Here is a 23,829-nt window from a genome sequence, read left to right as displayed (position 1 = left end):
TTCTCTCGGGTGGTGCTATACTGTATTGAGAAGCAGCGTGGCTTAGTGGATATAGCACGGCTCTGGGAGTCAGAGAACCTGGGCTCTAATCCTGGCTCTGCCACTTGTCTGCTGTGTGACCTCGGGTAAATCACTTAACTGCTCTGGGCCTCAGTTTTCTCATCTGTAAAACGGGGATTAAATCCTACTCCTCAGACTGTGAACCCCATGTGGACAGGAACCGAGTCTGACCAGATTATCTTCTACCCCAGTGCTTCGTCCCAAGCTTGGCACCTAGTAAGCGCTAAAGGCCTACTATAATTATTATTCAGGATCTGAAAATGTGTACTCTAGGGAAACAGAATTTGCGGTAGCTTATAAAAACCTGAGATCTCAGGGGAGGAAAGGTGACGTCAAATAGCCTTGCCAGTTTTAGCTGGAAGGGATGCCGCTTAATGAGAGCATCAGTAACGACGGGGGCGGGAAACCCAATTTCAGTTTTGCCCGACTCAAAGAGCCCGACTCAAAGATGGCAGTCGCAAGTCGGAGGTCTGAATACACCACTTCTGGTTTTCAAAGGATTAAGAATCACAGTGAAGAATAGAGCTTAGCCAAAAGAGGTGCCAGAGGAGGAGGAAGGCCCGGAAGGGATCCAAGTTTTGCCCCGGGCATAGCTGCTGAGGTGAATTCCATCTGACCCATCCCGTGAGCACACAACGCATACAGAGAACTGATCATGACCAAATTAAATAGGGGGGATTAAGTGAGGTTTTTGAAGCTATTTATTTCCTCACCAGCCTGGCAGTTCTTCCTCTATCGAGAGTGGACACGAAATCCCTCTGGTCTGCTGAGGCATCTGCAGTCTTTTACTTTCCTCCAAAACCCTCTCCTTAACCTACCTCTCCCCAACCACCAGGCTCGTGACTTGGACGCCCAGTTCAGAGCCTTCTTCTCTTTTACCTCCCACATTGCAGCTGTCTCTCGGTCCAGCCAGCTCCTCTGGTTCCTCTGTAATGTTTCATGGACCCACTCCTTACCTTCCACTCTTCCCACACCCTCTGGAAGCTGCTCTCATTACCTTCTGGACCTGCCCTGCCTCTGAGGTCTTCCTGCTTCAGTCTTCCCTACACTTGCTACATATATCATCTTTTAAATCGCCATCACTCCCCTCTTCCAGACTCCCTATGGCTCCTCACTGCCTCATTAAAAAAAACCCCTAACTGCCAATATTGACATGGAGGTTCTCCATCAGCTGGCTCCCCTTGCCTCTTGTTTCCCCCACATCTCGTGTTCTTCATTCTTCCCAGACAAATTTAGCGATTTCCCCCAGTCTCAACTCTCCTGCCTCCAACCATCACCTCGGTCTTCCTCTCCACAACTGGGATGTCTCTCCCCTCAAACACAACTCAGTATCACCAAACAACATCCTTCTCCTCCTTAAGACTCATTTCCTTCGGGAGGCCTTTCCTGATTAATCTCCCCATTTTCCTGGTCAATCCATTCTCTCAGCATTCAAGTATTCATCTGTCGTGTATTAACTTGGTCTTTTAATTATTATTTTCTCATTTTAATTGGTGTATACTGATCACTGTTTGCTTAGCGTCTCACCCATTCTATTGTAAGATTCTCAGGGGCAGGGACTGTGTCTTTTAGTTCTTTTATTTTTGTCCTCAAGAACTTGGTATAGTAAAGCACACCCGGTAAAGACTGCTGATGCCGACTGCACGCTTCAGTAAACAAGCCACAAGCCTCAGTGAGCAGCGAATGAGTCTGTGAAACTTGATTCACCTATTCCTCAGCTACCCACATCTGGCCTTGGGGACAAAACTGGTGGTGATTTCTACCTGCGCCTGCTCTGCCTGCTAATTTCACCATGATGCCCACCTCACGGGGGGTAAGTGGGCCATGACCCCACGAACTAAAGCACCGCAGAGGTGACACTATGAGCTTCACCCCAAGCTCTTGGGCCAAGATGGATAACCCCACCACTGGAGCAGGAAAGGGACCAGAGCCAAAACCAAGATGGCGGCCCTACCCCACGCCTCCAACCCCCAAAGACCTGCGGGGTTCCCGTCGTCCACACCGGCCTGAGGGATCGGGCCGGCCAGAAGCCGTTCACGCCTCCTGCCCTAGTGCTGATCGACAGCCGTGCCAAAGGCAGGCCAGGTGGGCCGGAGCTGCTGTGGGCAGGAGGGGCGCCTAGCGGGAAAGAAAATGGCTCGCCCCACAGGCACTGGGCCTGGCAGTGAGAGAAACCAGGGATGATAATGGAAACACCAGAAACCCCCAGGCAGGTCCCCCGAGGGACGCTTGCTGGGGCGTGCGGGTGGAAGGTGCACCAGATAAGGAAGGGGATGGTTCACCCCAAAGGCACTGGGAAGCCTCCAACCCAGCTGCCCGGTGACAGTGAGCTAACAGTCGACTGCGCATGAGAATGGCGAGACAGTGGCGATGAGGTAGACTAAGATCTCGGTACCCATGCCTACTTTACACAGAGCACTGCACTAAGTACTGGGGAGAGTAGTAACGGTCTCCTGTCGAAAACGACGGATGAGCTTCAGTTGCAAACACGTCAGGTCCGAGAACCCGTGCGAAGGAATTGATTACGACAGAAACAAGAGGCACAATCTCAAGTGTCCTCTTACCTTCCCCTCCCTTCTTCCTCTTTTCTTCCCCTCCTCTCCTCTTCTTCTCCACCTCTTAGTTTCTCTTCTCCTCCTTTTCCTTACTGGACAGCAGTCCCCTCCCTGTGCCCCTCTGTTCATGCAGCTGAAGGAAATCCCACAAAGAGGTTACAGTCTAGAGGGGAACACAGCGGTACTGAGGACCACACTTGTCTGCTGTGTGACCTTGGGAACTTAACTCTGAGCTTCAGTTACTTCATCTGCAAAATGGGAATTAGTACTGTGAGCCCCATATGGGACATGGACTGGGTCCCTCTAGACTGTAAGCTCATTGTGGGCAGGGAATGTGTCTGATATATTGTACTCTCCCAAGTGCTCAGTACAATCAGTGCTCTGTACACAGTAAGCGGTCAAGAAAAACAACTGAATGAATGCTTTAGCTTGTATCTACTCCATTGCCTGGCACACAGTAAGCACTTAAAACCAATACCACTGAAAAGCAAAACAAAGAAAAAATAAGTTCCTGACAGTCGATTCCTGAGGGCTCTCTCTCCTCAATCCTAATCCTCCCTGAGCTTTCAGCTGCTTTTGACATTGAATCCCTGCCTCCTGCCTGAAATACTATCAGGTCTCAGTTTTGCTGACACATCACTAAAATATTTCTCTCCCTACCGCCCTGACAGCTCCTTCTCAGACTTATTCACTCTCTACCTCATCCTTTAAATGTGGGCGATCCCCAGGGCTCCGTTCTGAGTCTTAATCTCCCCGATCCACCTCTGGGGGACATGGCTTCAACTACCGATCGATGTTATTTATTGAGTGAAAATTGTGCAGAGCACTGTTCTGAGTGCTTGAGGAAGTACAACACAACAGAGTTGGTAGGCCATGATCTCTGCCCACAAGGAGCTGACAGTCTACAGATGCAGACTGACCTCTACGCAGGTGATCCCCGTAACCGGATCTCCAGCTTCGACCCCTCAACTAAGCTACCATCCTGCATTTGCCCCTGCCTCAAGTTAGTTATCCCATCAACACTTCAAGCTCAACTGAGTTCATTTTCCCTCCCCAACTTATCTCAACCCCTCCCTCTCCCATATCCACCCGCTGTCCCAGGAGCCATAACTTCATGGTTCCTCGCTGGTCTCCCTTCCTCCAGCCTCTAACCTATAAAACGTACTGCTCCGTGGCTCATCTTCTTCAAGATTTGCTCAGCACTCACTTCCCTATTCTTCAGAAATCTCCTCTGGCTTTCCAATTCCCTCCACAGCAAGCAGAAATTCCTCAAAATCAATTTCAATCATATCTGCTCCCTTCAGCCGCCACCCTCCATCACACTCTCTTTGTAGCTCCCAAGCAAACTGAATAACTGTGCCATGCTCTCAACCCAGCTGCCCCTGTCCCCCTGTTTATCCTGTTCCCCCAGCCTGGAACTTCCTTCTCACCAAATCCAACAGGCCACACCTTTCCCAACTGTTCTCCCTATCCCAAATCATCTCATCTAGCCTGCCACGTCTAGCATTTCTTTATTTCTTTAATCCCACCAATTAATCCATCGATGGCATTTATTGAGCACAGAGCCCTGTGTTAAGTGCTTGGGAGAGTAAAATAGAGTTGGTACACGTGATCCCTTCCTCAAGAAGTTTACAATCTACCTTGGCTTTTGGGGATGTATATTTTTATTGAGTTGATATTTTTATTCAATTGTACCCAATTACTTAGCAAAACCAGCATATTTGTAAATATTTTTATGCCTGTCTTCCCATTGGAGCATAAGTTCCTTGTGGACAGGGAACACGTCTCTTTCTTCTGCTGAAGCTTCTCAAGCACTTAGCGTTAGCCAAGATCCCTGTTATAAAAGGGAGATAAAATGGTATTCGGGTTCTGGTCTGGAGTTGCTTTAAGTCATCTGACAGTAAGCAACACCTGATGTGTGAACAGAGTTGAGCTTATCGCCCGGTTCCCTGCAGTCCCTCATCCCCATCACAGAGCCCCTCTCTGCCAAAAGACCCAAAAACCATACAAGACCACCCAAGAGCACAGGAGCAAGAGGATGAGGTAGGTGAAGAGTGAGAGCACGCACCCTGACCTCTACTTGGGCTTCACATTTTATCTCCCGGGGTTCACGCGAGCACCGCCCAGGAGGCGGAGTGATGTCGGTCACTTCCTTCTCCACCCACGCTGTCCACTGAGCCAGTTTAGTTGGCGCTCATATCAATCAACAACCATATTTACCAAGCGTTTACTGGGTGCAGAGCACTCTACTATGCCACTGGGATAATACAATATCAAAGTTGGTGGGCACTTTCCCTGCCCGCAACGAGCTTGCTCATATATAACATAGGCTCGGCGTGACCATTCAAATGAGTTTCCCACAATGTAAAAATGGTCACCTCTGCCACTGTGCTTGTCTGGTTGCTCTGGCGAGGCCACAAGTCAGCTCCACGGTGGTCAGCTCCACCTACACCCCAGCAGGGTACCTGATCAATTTCCAACCAGGGCTGAAAGTCTCAAGACATCTTCCATTCTTCACCCACAATCTGATAGCTATTTTGGGGAGCTGGTCCCCTAGAAACGGGAACCTCCTCACATCAAGAGTACCTCAGCATTAACGCTCTCCTCCAATACAGACTAATTATTTCCCTCCTTTTTCTTTTCTGTTTCTCCTTATGCTTTGTTCTTTCATCCCTTCGACGTTCCACCCAAATTCGCTCCCACTTTCAAAATTAGAAGCTGCTCCACCCCCACGCCCTCCCTCTTCCAGCAGTAAACTCAACATCCGGCACTCTGAGTCGGCTGTGTGGGTAACCTGCTGTAGAGTCCTCCAGGCCAGACCGGCAGCAGAGGATGATGAGAAATGCCGGAAAGCCTTCTGACCAAATTCCCTGGCTGGACTCAGTTTCCACGCAAACTTCCTTCTGACAAAGAGAGAAATTCCCACTACTGGCTTTAGAATTTTTTCCGAAAGTGGGTTTTATATTTACATTCCCGAGGGTGCAATTTTCTCCTAGGGAGTTTCTTTCTTGCTTCTTTAGTCGCCTGAGGGCTTTAAATAATAGAAAAGGGAAACGTTTCCTCAGAGTTGCTATTTGGAGCCTCACGCACCAAAATCACGAGGACTACCTCTGTTTCAGGGTTTCCGGGACCTGGGTCTGAAATCCAGCTTTCTTGCTGAAGCACACGGAAGTTCCCTCCCCAAATCCCAGGAACCACAGAGCTGGCCTGAAGAGAGAGAGATGCACTTGGATGGAAAAACTCCTGCTGTCAGGCCATTCGAGGATGGTTCTGGGACCACCGGACCTGGGTTCTAGTCCCGGTTCTCCCTGCAACTGACTAGCATGGGCAAAGATGACACACGCATCACTGACCTGCTCCGTAACCTCTCTGAACCTATTCCCTTACCTGTAAAACGGGGATAAGGACACCACTCTCCCTATATCTTAGACTGTGATCCCCATGTGGGACAGGACTGCATCCGAATTCTTTATCTGTACCTAGAAAGAGCACAGTACTTAGGGATGGAGGAAGTGACTGATAAATACCATTAAGTAGGGGATAAGTCACGAATGAAGGAGAAAGAGGAGGAAATGAAATACAAGAGCCTCTTTTAGTACAATCTTAAGGAAATTTCCCAGTTGCCCAGTGAGACTGAAATATAAACATGAACCCATGTGTAAGTAAAGGCATAAAAATGATCATAAAAGTATTCCTAGACCCCAGCACTAAGCGGGAGTGAAAACTGCTTTGTGGTTAATTTGGAATCGCTTTACCCCACAACGCGTCAAATCCAACATTACATAAACCTTCAGTACAGTGTTCTGCACACAGTAAGCACTCAATAAAAACGACTGAATGAATTAGAGCCTGGAGTTGCAAAGCGGTGCCCAGAAATGAAATCTATTTCATGAGTTAAAGGCAATCCCTGCTACTGACAACAGCATCATCATCCACGTCATCAGGGAGCTCCCACCTACTGACTTTGTCATAAGGAAAGAGATAGGGGAAGCAGCGGGGCTCAGTGGAAAGAGCATGGGCTTGGGAGTCAGAGGTCATGGGTTCGAATCCTTGCTCTGCCGCTTGTCAGCTGTGTGACTATGGGCAAGTCACTTAACTTCTCTGGGCCTCAGTTACCTCATCTGGAAAATGGGGATTAAGACTGTGAGCCTCACGTGGGACAACGTGATTGCCCTGTGTCTACCCCAGTGCTTAGAACAGTGCTCTGCACATAGTAAGCGTTTAACAAATACCAACATTATTATTATTATTATTATTACATTTTTAAGAGGAACCATGAAGCCAAACAACAACAAAAGATAGAGGAACATATCTAGGTAAGCCACTACAGTCAGGGGTGCCGATGAAACTCAACTAATAACTGTGGTGTGTGTTCAGCACTTATGTGCCAAGCAATGTACTAAGCATTGGGGCTGGTACAATATAAGCAAATGGGACCACAGTCCTTGTCCCACCTGAGGCCCACAGCCTGTGGATAATTAATTAAGAGGTAGGGGGGGACAAGAAGTAATATGGCCTAGTGGATAAAGCATGGGCCTAGGAGACGGAAGACCTGGGTTCTAGTCCCGGCTCTTGCGCTTGGCTACTGTACTTAAGGGTCGGAACCCTAAAAGAACAGGTCTGTTTTCCACCAGATTCCAAAAGTAGGACTCACGAGTCAGAGTTAGGGAGATGTGTATTGTGTAACTAGCGTGCATCTATTAGTCAAATTGATTAAATTAATTAAAACTCCTTCCCAACTCAAACTTCTTATTCCCCTTGATTTTAAGCAAGACTATCAGATGATCGGTACCATTTGAGTGCCTATGTGCAGAGCACTGGACGCTGTACTAAACGCTTGGGAGAATACCACAGAATTCATAGACATGTTCCCTATCCTCAAGGATTTTACCGTCTGGTGGGGGAGATGGAATCAAAATGAATTAAAGATAGGAGGCAGTGACAGATTAGAGAGATATGTATTTAAATACTGTAGGGGGTTGTGTGCTTAGGTTGAGGTGTGGAAAAGCAGTTTGAGATGTGCAAACCAACTCTTAACCACCTTTACTCCATTTTGTTTTCAGTCTCCACTTTGCATTAATCTACCTTGTTTTCCTAAATCATGCTTCGCGGCCACACCCTTCCCCCATCTTCAATTAAGAAAACTGGAGCCATACTTAGATTCTGTTGTTGGTGTGAAGGAACACCACTCCCACCACGGACTATAAATACCTACTTTTCCCACCTTTCAGGGATGAGGTGGAGCCCGCTTTCAGGGCAACAGGTTACGTCTTTCTTCATCCATACGGATCTGTATTAAATAATGCCAAAAATATCGCACAAGCACTCCTTGGGCCGTGTAGCTGAGCCTTGATTTTTTGGCGGGGACTCGACAGAGGAGGTAAAGTGGGGAAATCAGAAATCAAACAGGGAATGCCTCCTGGAGGAGAGGGAAGGGAAGGGCCTCTCTGAAGACTGAATAACGGCAAGACGGCGCACCGAACCGGCACCGGAGGCCAACGACAACTTAGTCATCCTCACTGCAAAATGAACTCTGGTGGGGACGGCTGCCACTGCTAGTCTGGGGGCCTGCCCGCAGGCGTGGAACAAGTCTCCCAACTCTGTTGCATTGTACTCTCCCAAGTGCTCAGCACAGTGCTCGGTGCACAGTAAGCACTCGATAAATTCCACTGTAGATGAGGGGCCTCAAGAGACTTTCAACACCCAAACGGGACATCCGGGGCTCTATGATGAACTTCAAAGGACCAAAGCCGCTCCCACGCTAATCCAAACACTCACTATTTCCTGCCTTGACTACTGCATCGGCCTCCTCGCTGACCTCCCCATTTCCTGTCTCTCCCCACTCTACTTCTTACTTCACTCTGCTGCCCGGATATTTTTCTGAAAATGTTCAGTCCACACCTATCCACTCCCAAAAGCCTCCAATGGCTACCTATTCACCTCCACATCAAACAGAAATTCCTCACCATGAGCTTTAAGGCATTCAATCAGTTTTCTCCCTCCTAACTAACCTTGCCGAACTCCTAACACACTCCGCTCCTCTCACACCAACCGACTCTCTGTACCTCAATCTCAACTATGCAACCGCCGACCCCTTGCTCAGGTTCTCCCTTGGGCCTGGAGCTCCCTTCCCTCTTCATCTCTGACAGTCCACAACAGCTCTGCCACTTGTCAGCTGTGTGACTGTGGGCAAGTCACTTAACTTCTCTGTGCCTCAGTTCCCTCATCTGGAAAATGGGGATTAACTGTGAGCCTCACGTGGGACAACCTGATTATCCTGTATCTACCCCAGCGCTTAGAACAGTGCTCTGCACATAGTAAGCGCTTAACAAATACCAACATTATTATTATTATCACCATCAAAACATTCCTAAAAATCCTTCCACAAGCCTTTCCGGACTAAGCCCTTTATTTTCCCTATCCATCCTCCCGTCTGTATCAACTACGAATTTGGCTATACTCCCTCGAGCACTTTGATTCCCTCCACCCCTACAATATGTAAAGGTAAATATTCTTATAATCTACTTTTCCCCCTATCGCTTATCTACATCTGTCTCTCCCTGTAGACCGTAAGCCTCTTGTGGGAAGGGATCACATCTACCCCCTTGGTTGAACTGTACCTTCCCAAGTGCTTAATACAGGGCTCTGCACACAGTAAGCACTCAAAAAATACCACTGACCGACTGGCTAAAAGTGTTTATATATTCCGAAAGGAGCGAGGTTTCTGACTATTGGAAGGGGTTGCCAAGGGGTTGGCAATTCTGTAAAGGAAGTTAGGATAGGGGAAGGATTTACAATGCTTGTAAGCAGTGATTTACGATGTGGGGCTTGCTTATTTTAGGCGTTTTTAGGGTTTAAAAGACACCAGACTTTGCTGCAATTTTGTTCGTCGACAGATTTTTGTCAACACGGTCAGGTGGGGCCCGAGGGTCGCTTTATCAAGGAGAACCTGTTGTGAGCTGAGCTATTATTAGAAGGCTAATGGATAGAGCACAGCCTTGAGAGTCAGAAGGACCTGGGTTTTAATCCTGACTTTGCCTCTCGTCTGCTGTGTGACCCTGGGCGGGTCACTTCTCGGTGCCTTGGTTCCCACAGCTGTAAAATGGGAATTAGACTATGAGCCCCATGGACTGTGTCCAACCTGATGACACTGTATTTACCTCCACACTTAATATAGTGCCTGGCACATAGTAAGCACTTAACAAATACCAATAAATATATAAAATCGAATGCTCAGTAGACTAAACATATGCATGGGGAAAGCAGCTTGGCCTAGAGGAAAGAGCACAGGCCTGGGAGTAAGAGGACCTAGGTTCTAAATCCAGCTCCGCCACTGTCTGCCGTGTAATCTTGGGCGAGTCACTTAACTTCTCCGTGTTTCAGTTTCCTCATCTGTAAAATGGGATTCAATCCTATTCCCTCCTACTTACACTGTCTGCAACCTGATTATCTGGAATCTATCCCAGAATTTAGTACAGTGCTTGACACATTCTGAGCTCTTAATAAATACCATAAAAAAAGTGCAGAAGTTCTGTGGAAAGAAGAACATTGATAAGAATGCGTAAACAGAAAAATCTCCGTCTTGATTTGCCCTTCTAAACCTCAAAATTATGCATACCTTGGTACGTGGTGGTTGATCCTGTATGCGCTGAAGACTTCTTCGATCTTATCTTCTACTCTCGTCTGATGAAAGGGCAAGGGGAGGGAGAGAAAACAGGGTGTTTACATGAACGGGCGTTGATGGTGAGTGAACGGAAACCCCGAGAGAGTAAATCGGTGAACAGCCCCTGGCTTGAACCTAGCCCTCACCCTGCCAAGGTCTGCAAGTCCTAGAGGTGCTCAGGTCCCAGGGGTACTCAGCTCCCAGCTCCAACTTCCCACCGTGTCCCTGCTCCTAACCCATCCCTCCTGTCTTCCAGGATCCAGGGTAGCAGACGCTAGAGAAGGGATGGGCCACAGTTTGGGCTGCAACACCTTTTAAAGGATTTCAAGAAGCTGTTCAGGGAACCGTGTGTAAAATATTTGATGTTCACCATAAAACTTACAGCATTTATCATACCGAGAACACTTCGTGTTGTTTCCACAAAATTTCAATGTTGTAAACGGGTATTCTTAAGGTATGGGAAGCAATGTTGCCTAGTGGAAAGAGACGGGGAGTCAGGGGATCTGGGTTCTAATCCCGACCCCATCTTGCAGATGAGGTAACTGAGGCCCAAAGAAGTAAAGTGACCTACCCAAGATCACAAGGCAGACAAGTGGAGGAGCTGGGATTAGAAGCCACGACCTTCTGACTCCCAGGCCTGTGCTCCCTCCACTACGTCAAGCCGCTTCTCGATTATTACGATTATTACAGTGATGCTATTATAAGCATTATAAACTATTATAAATAGTCTTGCTTTTGCTAGATATGTTGGTGGGCCCAGCAGAGTCACCTGGCAGAACAGATGTGGCTTATATTTCTTTTCCATCTAATGGCTAAAATCAGACCCGGGCTGCCCCTGGGTGATCCAAATCCAGAACCCCAGGAGAGGTGAGTTGGAGCAGCAGCCGGGAGGATGTTGAGCCAGTAGAATCTCCCTAATTCAGCCTGAATCAGGTATGACCCAGTTCATTCCAACCTACCACAAATTGATTTTAAAGGGGCCTAAACAGCAGGGCTGGCATTTAAAGCAAGCGAAGCCCATATAAATGACTGAAGTAGTGAGGCAAAGTGCAGCACAGCTGGGTCCCAGATCTAGGACTAAATATAGATTTCCACGTGCTTCAGCTGGGATTCATTTTCCCCCAGCTGGGCAGAGGAAACCAAAACAGACGTCGTTCAACACCCATCTCCCCACTCCCCCAGAACCTCCACTGGATCCTCATTCCTCTCCACACCAAGCACGAACCAGGCGACAAAAGAAGCATTATGATCAATGGAGTTTGGCCAGTTCTGCAATTCCAAAGGATCGTTTCCCTCGCTGCTCGGGGCCGCTTCCATCACCGGTATGCGGCAGTAGCCCGAAGAGGAGAGTTAGCTGGACCAGCGAGGCTGCAGCTAACACTCTGCAGGAGTTCGCCCACTGGGAGTGGCAGGGAGGGGGGTCAGTGTAGTCTACTTGATAGAGCACGAGCCTGGGAGTCGGAGGATCTGGGTTCTGGCTCCGCCACTTGTCGGCTGTGTGACCTTGGGCAAATCTCCTCCCTTCTCGGGGCCTCAGTTATCTCATCAATAAAGTGGGGACTCAAACTATGAGCCTCATGTGGGACTGGGTCCAACCTGGGTCCAGTCTATCTACCCCAGTGCTTAGCATAGTGCCGGACTAGTAAGAGCTTAACAAATATCATTTTTTTTTTTTTTAAAAAAAAAGGGGGGTAGGGCACAATGGATCCAGAGGATTCTCCTCACTGGGTGCAGGTCAGTTAAGTTGCCATTGTTTTTACGAGATGTTCTTCCGCTCGATTCTATTTATTGCCATTGTTCTCGTCTGTCCATCTCCCCCGATTAGACTGTAAGCCCGTCAAACGGCAGGGACTGTCTCTATCTGTTGCCGACTTGTTCATCCCAAGCGCTTAGTACAGTGCTCTAGACATAGTAAGCGCTCAATAAATACTATTGAAGTTGAAGAAGAAGGTCAGTTAAGCAGTGATGGGCTGGGATTGTGGGGTGCAGGGGTGGGTCGGGGCGGGAAAGGAAGGGTGAGATCTGAAAGGGGGGCGGGGCAGGGAGAGGAAGGGTGAGATTTATGAGACCGCATTTCTTGCTCTTCTTCTTCTAGCTGAAAAATAACTACAAACCAACCTAATTTGGACAGGATTGCTTTGACCTTCAAGCCTGAGTCACTGAGCAGTGGTGACGATAACCACAATAACGGTATTTGCTAAGTCCTTAGAGTGTGCTATGCACTGTACTAAGCGCCGGGGGAGCAGCGTGGCTCAATGGAAAGAGCTCAGGCTTAGGAGTCAGAGGTCATGGGTTCTAATCCCGGCTCCGCCACCTGTCAGCTGTGTGACTTTGGGCAAGTCACTTCTCTGTGCCTCAGTTACCTCATCTGTAAAATGGGGATTAAGACTGTGAGCCCCAGTTGGGACAACTCGATCACCCTGTATCTACGCCAGCGCTTAGAACAGTGCTCGGCACAAAGTAAGTGCTTAACAAATACCAACAGCATCATTATTATTATTACTACAAGATAAGCAAATCAGGCACAGTCCATGTCCTAAATGGGGCTCACAGCCTAAGAGGGAGGGACAACAGGTATTTTTTCACCTTGCAGGTGCAGTAGCGGAGGCACAGAGAAATTAAGTGACTTGTCCACGGTGTTTCAGGGAGAAAGGAGCAATCAGAAGCGTCAGAGGTGGTGGAGAAATTTGGAGAATAGGGCCAGAATGGAGCCTGCCAAACTGGGTTCAATGACCCTGGAGTGGGCAGTCCCCATGGAATGAAGGGGGTGAGAAACCTGACAAGAGAAGAGTTCACTGTCGGGACGTGAAGGCAGCAGGTGAATTCTTCTTGTTCAAGGAGCCTGGGTAAGGATGTGAGGAGAAAGATGGAAGGATCACAGAGGGGGCTGAGAGATACAGAGACGTTTTCATACACCTAGTTCTACCAGAATGCATTTTTTTCCACCACGCATTTCGGATAGAACACTGTTAGGAAATTAGGGACGATAAAGACCTGGGACTTGGCAGTACCACAGAATATGGCATATTTGAGCGGGCATGCGGGTGGTGCTTCAGACACCATACTAAAGAGTGAGTTTCCCTTAATATGGATTTTTGGGAGAAAGTTATCCCCACCGTTTTAGGAAAATTGGATATAACTGAACATGCTCAAAGAGTGTATGCAGCGAATGTGTCTTATGTTTCTGGTGTACTTTCCCAAGCATTTAGGATACCGTGCTGTGTTCAGTAGGGGCTCAATAAATACCATTCCCTCTAGACTGTAATCTCCTTTTGGGCAGGGATCGTCTCTACCGACTTGTTGACGGTGATATTCTCCCAAGCTCCCGGTACAGGACTCCACACACAGTAAAAGCTCAATCAACAGATACTATTGATTGATTACAGTCTGAAGGCAGAGAGGGGAAGGAGACATCCATGAGAGATAGAAGATTGTGATACAAAAGGGGACTGAAATGGAGGGAAACGTTCTTGAGAAGTGAGAGGAAATAGAGTCAGAAACACATGGTAGAGGGGGGTAGATTTAGAGAACCGGAGGAAAATCTCCACCTGAGAGACAGCTGGGAAGGAGAATAAAAGAGGAGGTGACAGAGCGGGAGGAAGCCAACGGAGGGCCTGTAAAGTCTGGGTGTGATGGTCTCAATTATACGAACACGGTAGGTCATGAGGGGCTTGGGAAGGAGTAAAGAGCTGGATCTGTTGGAGGAAACTGCAGGCATGGGAGTCAGTGAGGGAGGAATAGGTGTGATTCATTCATTAATTCATTCAATCGCATTTATTGAGCGCTTACTGTGTGCAGAGCACCGTACTAAGCACTTGGGAAGTACAATTCAGCAACGTATACACAATCCCCGCCCACAACGGACTCACAGCCTAGAAGGGGGAGACAGACACACTTGGCAGAAGACACAACTGAACTGGAGCAGATCATAATAAATCCAAAGTGGCGGATGTGGGCCTGGTGCCCGGATTTTCAAACCACTGTATTTACTGAACTCCGGACAAAGCGCTGCACTAAGCAGAGAATACAATAAACTTGGAAGATACGATCCCTGCCCTCAAAGGATTTACAATCCAGGGGGAGGCAGAAATCCACATGACTTACAAGTTGGAGGAAAGAGAGTTTACAGAAATGCATGTAAGTGCTGCCAGCAAGAGGGGAGGAGACGGAGGATGATTGGGAAAGCAAGGACACGAATGCTTAGGGGGCAGAAGTACTGAAATGGTGGGGGAGATAAGAAGTTAATCAGGGAAGGCCTCCTGGAGGAGATGTGATTTCAGAAAGGCTTTGAAGATAGGGAGAGCAGTGGTCTGCCAGATGTGAAGGAGGAGGGAGATCCAGGCAGAAGGAAGAGTGTGAGGATGAGGTCAGCGTGGCCTAGTGGATAGAAAACAGGCCAAGAGTCAGAAGCACCTGGTTTCTAATCCCAGCTCCACCACTCATCCGCTGCATGACCTTCGGCAAGTCACAACTTCTCTGTGCCTCAGTTACCTCGTCTGTAAAATGGGGGGTTGAGAGCGTGAGCCCCATGTGGGATATGGTCTGTGTCCAACCTGATTGGCTTTTACCCCAGCGCTCAGTAGAGTGCCTGGCACATAGTAAGTGTTCAATAAACCCCATTAAAAAAAAAAGAGGTCAGTGGTGAGGGGCAAAGTGTGTTTATTAGCTTGAGAGGAGCAACACTGGCCAGTTAGGTGGTAGGTGGAGAGGACTATGGATAAGTAGTGGGGAGAGAACAGTTTAAGTGGCTTGAAGACAATGACGAAAGGTTTCTTCTTGATTCAAAGAAGAATTGGAAAACATTGGAGTTTTTTTAATTTGCGCACGAAATATTTTAGGAAAATTATCCTAACAGCAGAGTTCAGTATGGACTGACGAGGGAAGAGACTGGAGGCAGGGGTCTCTGGGGAGGCTGATGCAGTATTCAAGTCAGGATAGGAAAAGTGCGTGGACAGAGAGGAAGGGGTGGATTCTGAGTCATTGTGAAGAAAGAACTGGCAGGATTTGGGGATTGAACAGGAGGGAGCAGTCAAAGCAAATACCATGGCTGTGGGCTTGAGAGTTGGGGAAGACAGTGACCTTGTTAATAATGACGGGAAAGCAAGGAGGAAGGATGGATTTGAGAGGGAAAATTAGGAGTTCCGTTTTGGATCTGATGAGCTTGAAGTACAAACAGGACATCTATGAAAAACGGCACAGCCCGGTGGAAAGAGCTCAGAACTAGAAGTCAGAAGACTTGGGGGTTCTAATCCCAGCTCTGCCACTTGCCTGCTGGGTGACCTTGGGCAAGTCACTTAACTTCTCTGTGCTTCAGTTTCCTTACCTATAAAATACGATTAAATAAAATGGGGTTTAAACAACCGTTCTCTCTCCCATTGAGACTGTGAGACACATGTATGACTGGAACCCTATCTGATCCGATTATTTTGTATCTGCCCCAGCATTAAGCATAGGGCTTAGTTGACAGTAAGCACTTAAAGGTGCCCTGGAGATAGAAGATGCAAGATTGCAGAAAAGGAAGGCAGTCAAGGGTAATGAAGTAAAAACTGGAGGTTGATCTAGGGCAAGGGAGTTGAGTTTGAAGCAGCGTTTGTGTGGGGGGGGTTTGTGGGCATGGGCTTTACCCTCAAAGGACAGGACGGTGGGTGAGGGGGGATTGCTTGGGACAGGTGAAGTAGGTCCAGGTCATAATGAGGGGGAAGGGCGCCGGGAGCTGAGAGGGCAAAGTGCCAAATTCTAGAGAACCGTTTTCGGATGCTATTTCAGAGTTGCTGAGATTTTAAATAGAGCACTGTCTGGAGATGATAGCGATGTGTGGCTTTAGTGAAGCGAGGAGGGAGGCCAATGGGTTTAAGTACCTTAAGGAAGTGGTTTGCTAGGGTGGGGGCCATTCATTCGTTCAACAGTATCTATTGAGCGTTTACTATGTGCAGAGCACTGTACTAAGCGCGTGGAATGTATAATTCAACAGATAGAGACAATCCCTGCCCACTGACGGGTTTACAGTCTAATCGGGGGAGACAGACAAAAACAATAGCAATAAATAGAATCAAGGGGATATACATCTCATTAACAAAATAGATAGGGTAATAGAAATATATACAAATGAGCAGATGAGTACAGTGCTGAGGGGAGGGGAAGGGAGACGGGGAGGAGCAGGGGGAAAGGGGGCTTAGCTGAGGGGAGGTGGGGGGGCAGAGAGGCAGCAGAGGGAGCAGAGGGAAAAGGGGAAGCTCAGTCTGGGATGGCCTCTTGGAGGAGGTGAGCTCTCGGTAGGGCTTTGAAGAGGGGAAGAGAGTTAGTTTGGCGGAGGTGAGAAGGGAGGGCATTCCAGGTCAGCGGGAGGATGTGGCCCAGGGGTCGATGGTGGGATACACGAGAACGGGGGACGGTGAGGAGGTGGGCAGCAGAGGAGCGGAGCCTACGGGGTGGGCAATAGAAAGAGAGAAGGGAGGAGAGGTAGGAGGAGGCAAGGTGACGGAGAGCCTCGAAGCCTAGAGTGAGAAGTTTTTGTTTCGTGCGGAGGTCGATAGGCAACCACTGGAGGTTTTTAAGAAGGGGAGTGACACGCCTAGAGCGTTTCTGCAGGAAGATGATCCGGGCAGCTGAATGAAGAATAGACTGCAGCGGGGAGAGACAGGAGGAAGGGAGATCAGAGACAAGGCTGACACAATAATCCAGTCGGGATATTATGAGAACCCGTACCAGTAAAATAGCTGTATGGGTGGAGAAGAAAGGGCAGATTTTGGCGATATTACAAAGGTGAGACCGGCAGGTCTTTGGTGACAGATTGGATGAATGGGGTGAACGAGAGAGCTGAGTCAAGGATGACACCGAGGTTGTGGGCTTGAGAGGAGGGAAGGATGATTGTACCATCCACAGTGATAGGGAAGTCAGGAAGAGGACAGGGCTTGGGAGGGAAGATAAGGAGCTCAATTTTGGACATGTTGAGTTTTAGGTGGCGGGCAGACATCCAGGTGGAGACGTCCGGGAGGCAGGAGGAGATATGAGCCTGAAAGGAGGGGGAGAGGACAGGGGCGGAGATGTAGATTTGTGTGGCATCTGCATAGAGATGATAGTTGAAGCCATGGGAGCAATTGAGTTCACCAAGGGAGTGAGTGTAGATGGAGAACAGAAGAGGGCCAAGAACTGACCCTTGAGGAATCCCTACAGTTAGAGGATGGGAGGGGGAGGAGGAGCCCGCAAAGGAAACTGAGAACGAAGGACCAGAAAGATATGAGAAGAACCGGGAGAGGAAGGAGTCCGTAAAGCCAAGGTGAGATGGGGGGGGAGGAGAAGGGAATGGTCGACAGTGTCCAAGGCAGCCGAGAGGTCGAGGAGGATTAGGATAGAGTAGGAGCCATTGGATTTGGCAAGAAGGAGGACACGGGTGACCTTTGAGAGAGCAGTCTTGGTAGAGTGGAGGGGACGGAAGCCAGATTGGAGGGGGTCCAAGAGAGAATTGGAGTTAAGCAATTCTAGGCAGCGAGTGTAGACGACTCCTTCTAGGAGCTTGGATGAGGGATCGACGGCAAAAAGTCAAAGTCCCAGGGATCACAGTACAAGAGGGGAGAGGACGAAGCCATCAGTGTCTGGCAGAATGGCAAAGGTGGGCCAGGAAGGCGGTACGTAACAGGGACAAAGAGCTGCAGCGGATGGTAGAGACCTTTCTGAATGAGAAAAGTTCAGACGGCAGGGGCGTGTGAAAACCAAAGTGAGTTTGGAGGGCAAGGGGCAGGTCAAATCCTCTCCCTTCCCTGATGGGGAGGTGGGCAGTGGTAATTGAGACCCCAACAAGGCAAGGCAGATGTAGTGATGATGAGGAGGGTTAACCACGCTTCTTAAGGGCAGGGACTGTGTCTCCTGATTTTGTTGCGTTGTTCTCTCCCAAGAGCATAGTACACTGCTCTGCACATAGTATGAACTAAATAAATACCACTGAATGATTGAGCCAGCTGGCTAGTAACGGGCCAATAATGACAGGGAACTTGGCCATGATGGAGCGGGGGGACCCGTGAATGGTGTTATCGACAATTATCCCCCCTTCAAAGGCTTACTGAGGGTACATCTCCTCCAAGAAGCCCTCCCAGAGTAAGCCCCTCCTTTCTTTTTCTCCCACTCCCTTCTGCATCGCCCTGACTTGCTCCCTTTGGTCTTTCCCCCCACCCAGCCCCACAGCACTTATTTACGTATCTGTCATTTATTTACTTAGCGCTTAGGAGTGAGTGCCTGGCACCTAGTAATTGCTAAACAAATACTATCAGTATTATTATTATTATTGTTACGGGGAGGAAGAGAGGAGGAGAAACCCAGACCAGGAAGTCTTCCCGGACTAAGCCTCCCCTTTTTCCTCAGCTTTCCCTCCTCACCCCATCGCCGAGTCCCTCCCTCTGCTCTAAACTCCCCCCCGGCCCTCTGCCCGGCCCCGCAGCACTTGGGTATATATGTACATATTTATTACTCTATTAATTTTATTAATGATGCGTATAGATCTATAATTCTAAATAGAATTACAGAATAATTCTAAATAGAATTATATTTATGCCACTGATGTCTGTTTACTCGTTCTGATGTCTGTCTCCCCCTTCTAGACTGAGAGCCCGTTGTGGACAGAGACTGTCTCTATTTGTTGCCGAACTGTCCTTTCCAAGCACTGGGTACAGTGCTCTGCCCACAGTACATGCTCAATAAAAACGATTGAATGAATAATTCTGTTTATTAATATTGATGCTATCGATGCCTATTTACTTGTTTTGATGTCTGTCTCCCCCCTTCTAAGATGTAGGCCCGTTGTGGGCAGGAACTGTCTCTATTTGTTGCCGAACTGTCCTTTCCAAGCGCTCGGTACAGTGCTCTGCCCACAGTAAGTGCCCAATAAAAACGATTGAATGAATAATTCTATTTATTTATATTGATGCTATCGATGCCTGTTTACTTGTTTTGTCTGTCTCCCCCCCCTTCTAGGCTGTGAGCCTATTGTGGGGAGGGATTGTCTCTATTTGTTGCTTAAGTGTACTGTCCCAAGCACTTAGTACAGTGGTCTGCCCACAGTGAGCGCTCACTAAATACGACTGAATGAATACGTGAATGGAGGAGGGAGAGCGAGAAAGCGGGGGGAGAGGAAAAGAGAAGATGGAGGAGGGGTGAGGGGGTGAAGGAAGGTGGGGAGGAGGGGAAGAGTAGGTTCTTCCCAGACGTCTCCACGGGGGTAGAGGAAGATTTGGTTCTTCCTAGACGCCTCCACGGTGGCGGAGGAAGACTAGGTTCTTCCCAGACGCCTCCACAGCGGCAGAGGAAGACTAGGCTCTTTCCAGACGCCTCCACGGGGGCGGAGGAGGATTTGGTTCTTCCCAGATGCCTCCATGGCGGCGGAGGAGGATTTGGTTCTTCCCAGACGCCTCCATGGCGGCGGAGGAGGATTTGGTTCTTCCCAGACGCCTCCACGGCAGTGGAGGAAGATTTGGTTCTTCCCAGATGCCTCCACGGCGGCAGAGGAAGACTAGGCTCTTCCCAGACGCCTCCACGGCGGCAGAGGAAGACTAGGCTCTTCCCAGACGCCTCCATGGTGTCGGAGAAAGACTAGGCTCTTCCCAGACGCCTCCACGATGGCAGAGGAAGACTAGGCTCTTCCCAGACGCCTCCACGAGGGCGGAGGAGGATTTGGTTCTTCCCAGACGCCTCCACGGTGACAGAGGAAGACTAGGTTCCTCCCAGACGCCTCCACAAGGGCGGAGGGGGACTTGGTTCTTCCCAGACACCTCCATGGCGGCAGAGGAGGATTTGGTTCTTCCCAGACGCCTCCACGGCGTCGGAGAAAGACTAGGCTCTTCCCAGACGCCTCCACGGCGGCAGAGGAAGATTTGGTTCTTCCCAGACGCCTCCACGGCGGCAGAGGAAGATTTGGCTCTTCCCAGACGCCTCCACGGTGTAGGAGAAAGACTAGGCTCTTCCCAGACGCCTCCACGGCGGCAGAGGAAGATTTGGTTCTTCCCAGACGCTTCCACGGCGTCGGAGAAAGACTAGGCTCTTCCCAGACGCCTCCACGGCGGCAGAGGAAGATTTGGTTCTTCCCAGACGCCTCCACGGCGGCAGAGGAAGATTTGGTTCCCAGACGCCTCCACGGCGGCAGAGGAAGATTTGGTTCTTCCCAGACGCCTCCACGGTGTAGGAGAAAGACTAGGCTCTTCCCAGACGCCTCCACGGCGGCAGAGGAAGATTTGGTTCTTCCCAGACGCTTCCACGGCGTCGGAGAAAGACTAGGCTCTTCCCAGACGCCTCCACGGCGGCAGAGGAAGATTTGGTTCTTCCCAGACGCCTCCACGGCGGCAGAGGAAGATTTGGTTCTTCCCAGACGCCTCCACGGTGTAGGAGAAAGACTAGGCTCTTCCCAGACGCCTCCACGGCGGCAGAGGAAGATTTGGTTCTTCCCAGACGCCTCCACGGCGGCAGAGGAAGATTTGGCTCTTCCCAGACGCCTCCACGGCGTAGGAGAAAGACTAGGCTTTTCCCAGACGCCTCCACGGCGGCAGGTGGGCCAGGTGTGGACCCACGAAGAGGCCGCACGGCTAAGGCGGGCCTCTCCCACCCGCCTTCAGAGCCTTCCTGAGAGCTTCCCACACTCAGCCCTCCCTTTCCCTCTGCTCCCCCTCCCCACACTTATGCTTCTCTGTATATATTATTTAGGGCCCCATTTTATTAAAGAGGTGTGTACAGCTAGGCTTCCATTTATCTTGAGGATCTTGACGCCGGGCTCCTTGTTTTGCGGTCCGTCTCCCCCGTTCGGCCTGGGAGCCCGCGGCAGGGCGGGGACCGTCTCTCCCTGTTGTCGAATCGGCCGGTCCAAGCGCTCAGTACGGCGCCGTGCACGTAGTGAGCGCTCCCGCACTAGGCTTGAATGATGGATGGATGAATGAATGACGGCCCCGCCCCCCTCCGGCGCGGTGCACTGTGGGAGTTGTAGTCCCCAGGCGCGCTCCGCCCGGCCGCGCCCCCGAGCCGGGGACTCCCGCTCCCAGAAGCCCCCGCGCCGAGCCCCTCGCCCGGCCCCGGCCCCTCACCTGCTCCACGGAGGTGACCGTCTTCACCGCGTCGTCCTGCAGCCGCTCCCGCGCGTGGTCCGGCCCCAGGCAGTACAGCGGCTCCGGCCAGGACGTGGGCGACGGGGGCGGAAAGGAGGACGGGAAAGAAGACGCCGCGGCGGAGGCGGCCGCGGCTGCCGCCATGACTGGGGGAACGGCGGGATTCGGCGGCGCCTATGGAGACGGGAGGGGGGCGCTACGGCGAGCGGGAGGGGACAGAAGAGGCTCGTATGCGCGTGCGCCTTGACGTCCCCGCCCCCGAGGCGCCGGGACACCACTGCCCCCTCCCGAGAAAAAAGCGTTACTGCAGAAGAAGACCGCATTATCAATGATCTTTCCTTCGTTCCATCGACTTTATTGAGCGCTTAGGGTGCGCAGGGCACTGTACTGAGCGCTTGGGACAGTAATAATAATAATGTTAGTATTTGTTAAGCGCTTACTCTGTGCACTGTCTAAGCGCTGGGGGAGATACAGGGTAATCAGGTTGTCCCACGTGAGGCTCACAGTCTTCATCCCCAATTTAATAATAATAATGTTGGTATTTGTTAAGCGCTTACTATGTGCAGAGCACTGTTCTAAGCGCTGGGGTAGACACAGGGGAATCAGGTTGTCCCACGTGGGGCTCACAGTCTTAATCCCCATTTTACAGATGAGGGAACTGAGGCACAGAGAAGCACTCTCTGACAAGTGGCAGAGCTGGGATTCGAACTCATGAGCCCTGACTCCAAAGCCCGTGCTCTTTCCACTGCGCCACGCTGCGGTAATTGAGGCACAGAGAAGTTAAGTGACTTGCCCACAGTCACACAACTGACAAGGGTAGAGGCGGGATTCGAACCCATGACCTCTGACTCCCAGGCTCTTTCCACTTCAGCAACAAAGAGAGACAATCCCTGCCCACAATGAGCTCACAGCCTAGAAGCGGGGAGACAGACATCAAAACAAGTAAAAAGACATCAGTAGCATTATTACAAATAAAAATAATTACACGTCATTAATAAAAATAAAGAGAATTATAATTATAAATCTGTAGTTATATACACAAATGCTGTGGGGCGGGGACAGGGGTAGAACAAAGAGGGCGAGTCGGGGCAATGGGGAGGGGAGGGAAAGCAGAGGAAAAGGGGGCGCTTACTGTGTGCAGAGCACTGTGCTAAGCGCTTGGAAAGTACAACTCAGTAATAGAGAAAATCCCTGCCCACAACTTAATGATAATAATAATAATGGTGTATTTGTTAAGTGCTTACTATGTGCCAGGCACCGTACTAAGCACTGGGGTGGATACAAGCAAATCGTGTCGGACACAGTCCTTGTGACGATGATGATGATGGTATTTGTTAGGCCCTTACTATGTGCCAAGCACTCTTCTAAGCGCTGGGGCAGATCCAAGGTAATCAGGTTGTCCCATGAGGGACTTGCAGTCTCAATCCCCATTTTACAGATGAAGGACCTGAGGCCCAGAGAAGTGAAGTGACTTGCCCAAGGTGACAGCAATCAGGTGGAGGAGTGGAATTAGAACTCAAGACCGTCTTGCTCCCAGGCTTGTGCTCTGTGTTCTACACCAAACTGCTTCCCAAGGCTGCTTGAGTGTGAAGACTGCTTCTGCTTTCACACTCAGAACAGAGAGGGAGGCACACTAGAGTGAAAGCCATGACTGTGGGAGTTGAGTCCCCAGTCTTCCCGGAACTGTCATAGAAATGATATTTTTTGATCGTCTATCACAGAAGCACAAGGGAACCAGCGTGGCCTAGTGGAAATAGTACAGGATTGGGAATCAGAGGACCGGGGTTCTAATTCCAGTTTTGCCACTCATCTGCATTGTGGCCGTGGGCAATTCGCCTTAATTCCTCTGTGCCTCAGTTTACTCATCTGGAAAATGGGGATTAATATACTTGTTCTTCCTCCCCTTTAGACTGAGTTTCCTATGGAACGGAGTCTATGTCCGACACTCGTCTGCTGTGAGGCCTTGGACAAGTCACTTCACTTTTCGGTGCCTCAGTTACCTCGCCTGTAAAATGGGAATTCAAACTGTGAGCCTCACATGGGACAGAGACTGTCCAACCCGACTGACTTGTCTCCACCCAAGCACTGAGTACAGCACCTGGCACATAGTAAGCGCTTAACAGATACCACAATTATTAATTCTAATTATGATTACCTTCTACCTACCCCGTGTTTAGTACAGTGCTCGCCGCATAGTACGCCCTTAACAAATACCAGAGTTGTTTTTGTTAAGCACAAGACAAATTCTAACCCCACAAGCAGGTTAGGTTCTAATGGGAGAGAGAAACATTCGCGAGCAGTGAAGAGTCTGAAAAAACAATATTGAACGTTTAATCACAAGTACTGAAGATGGGCATTAATAAAATGCTAGAAGCTGTCGAAGAATTGGCGAGATGGGGAAGGTTTTGGTGAGGGAGGTGCGGTTTGGGGGAGGCTTTGAGGCTTGGACAAGGTTGGGGAGGCCTTCCCTGAC

The 23,829-nt window shown here is 49.7% G+C and overlaps 1 protein-coding gene across 2 annotated transcripts in view; it reads right to left on the bottom strand.

Annotated features, from left to right (window-relative positions):
* Positions 1–21,533, bottom strand: part of FNTB (farnesyltransferase, CAAX box, beta) — a 78,130-nt gene extending 56,597 nt beyond the window's left edge. The window contains exons 1-2 of one of the 2 annotated variants that reach the window (XM_029065405.2): positions 21,336–21,533; positions 10,234–10,298 (exon numbers count right to left, since the gene is read on the bottom strand). In XM_029065405.2, the coding sequence (XP_028921238.1) occupies positions 10,234–10,298; positions 21,336–21,500 (230 nt within the window). In that variant the 5' untranslated portion in view covers positions 21,501–21,533. The remainder of the gene's footprint in view (positions 1–10,233; positions 10,299–21,335) is intronic. The other variant, XM_029065396.1, reaches the window with a different exon arrangement.
* Positions 21,534–23,829: the final 2,296 nt, after the last annotated feature.

The sequence above is a fragment of the Ornithorhynchus anatinus genome, chromosome 1, assembly GCF_004115215.2.
Source record: "Ornithorhynchus anatinus isolate Pmale09 chromosome 1, mOrnAna1.pri.v4, whole genome shotgun sequence".
Classification (NCBI taxonomy): Eukaryota; Metazoa; Chordata; class Mammalia; order Monotremata; family Ornithorhynchidae; genus Ornithorhynchus; species Ornithorhynchus anatinus.
The sequence above is the reverse complement of the archived record's forward strand: the minus strand, read 5'-3'. Positions and strand labels throughout refer to the sequence as shown.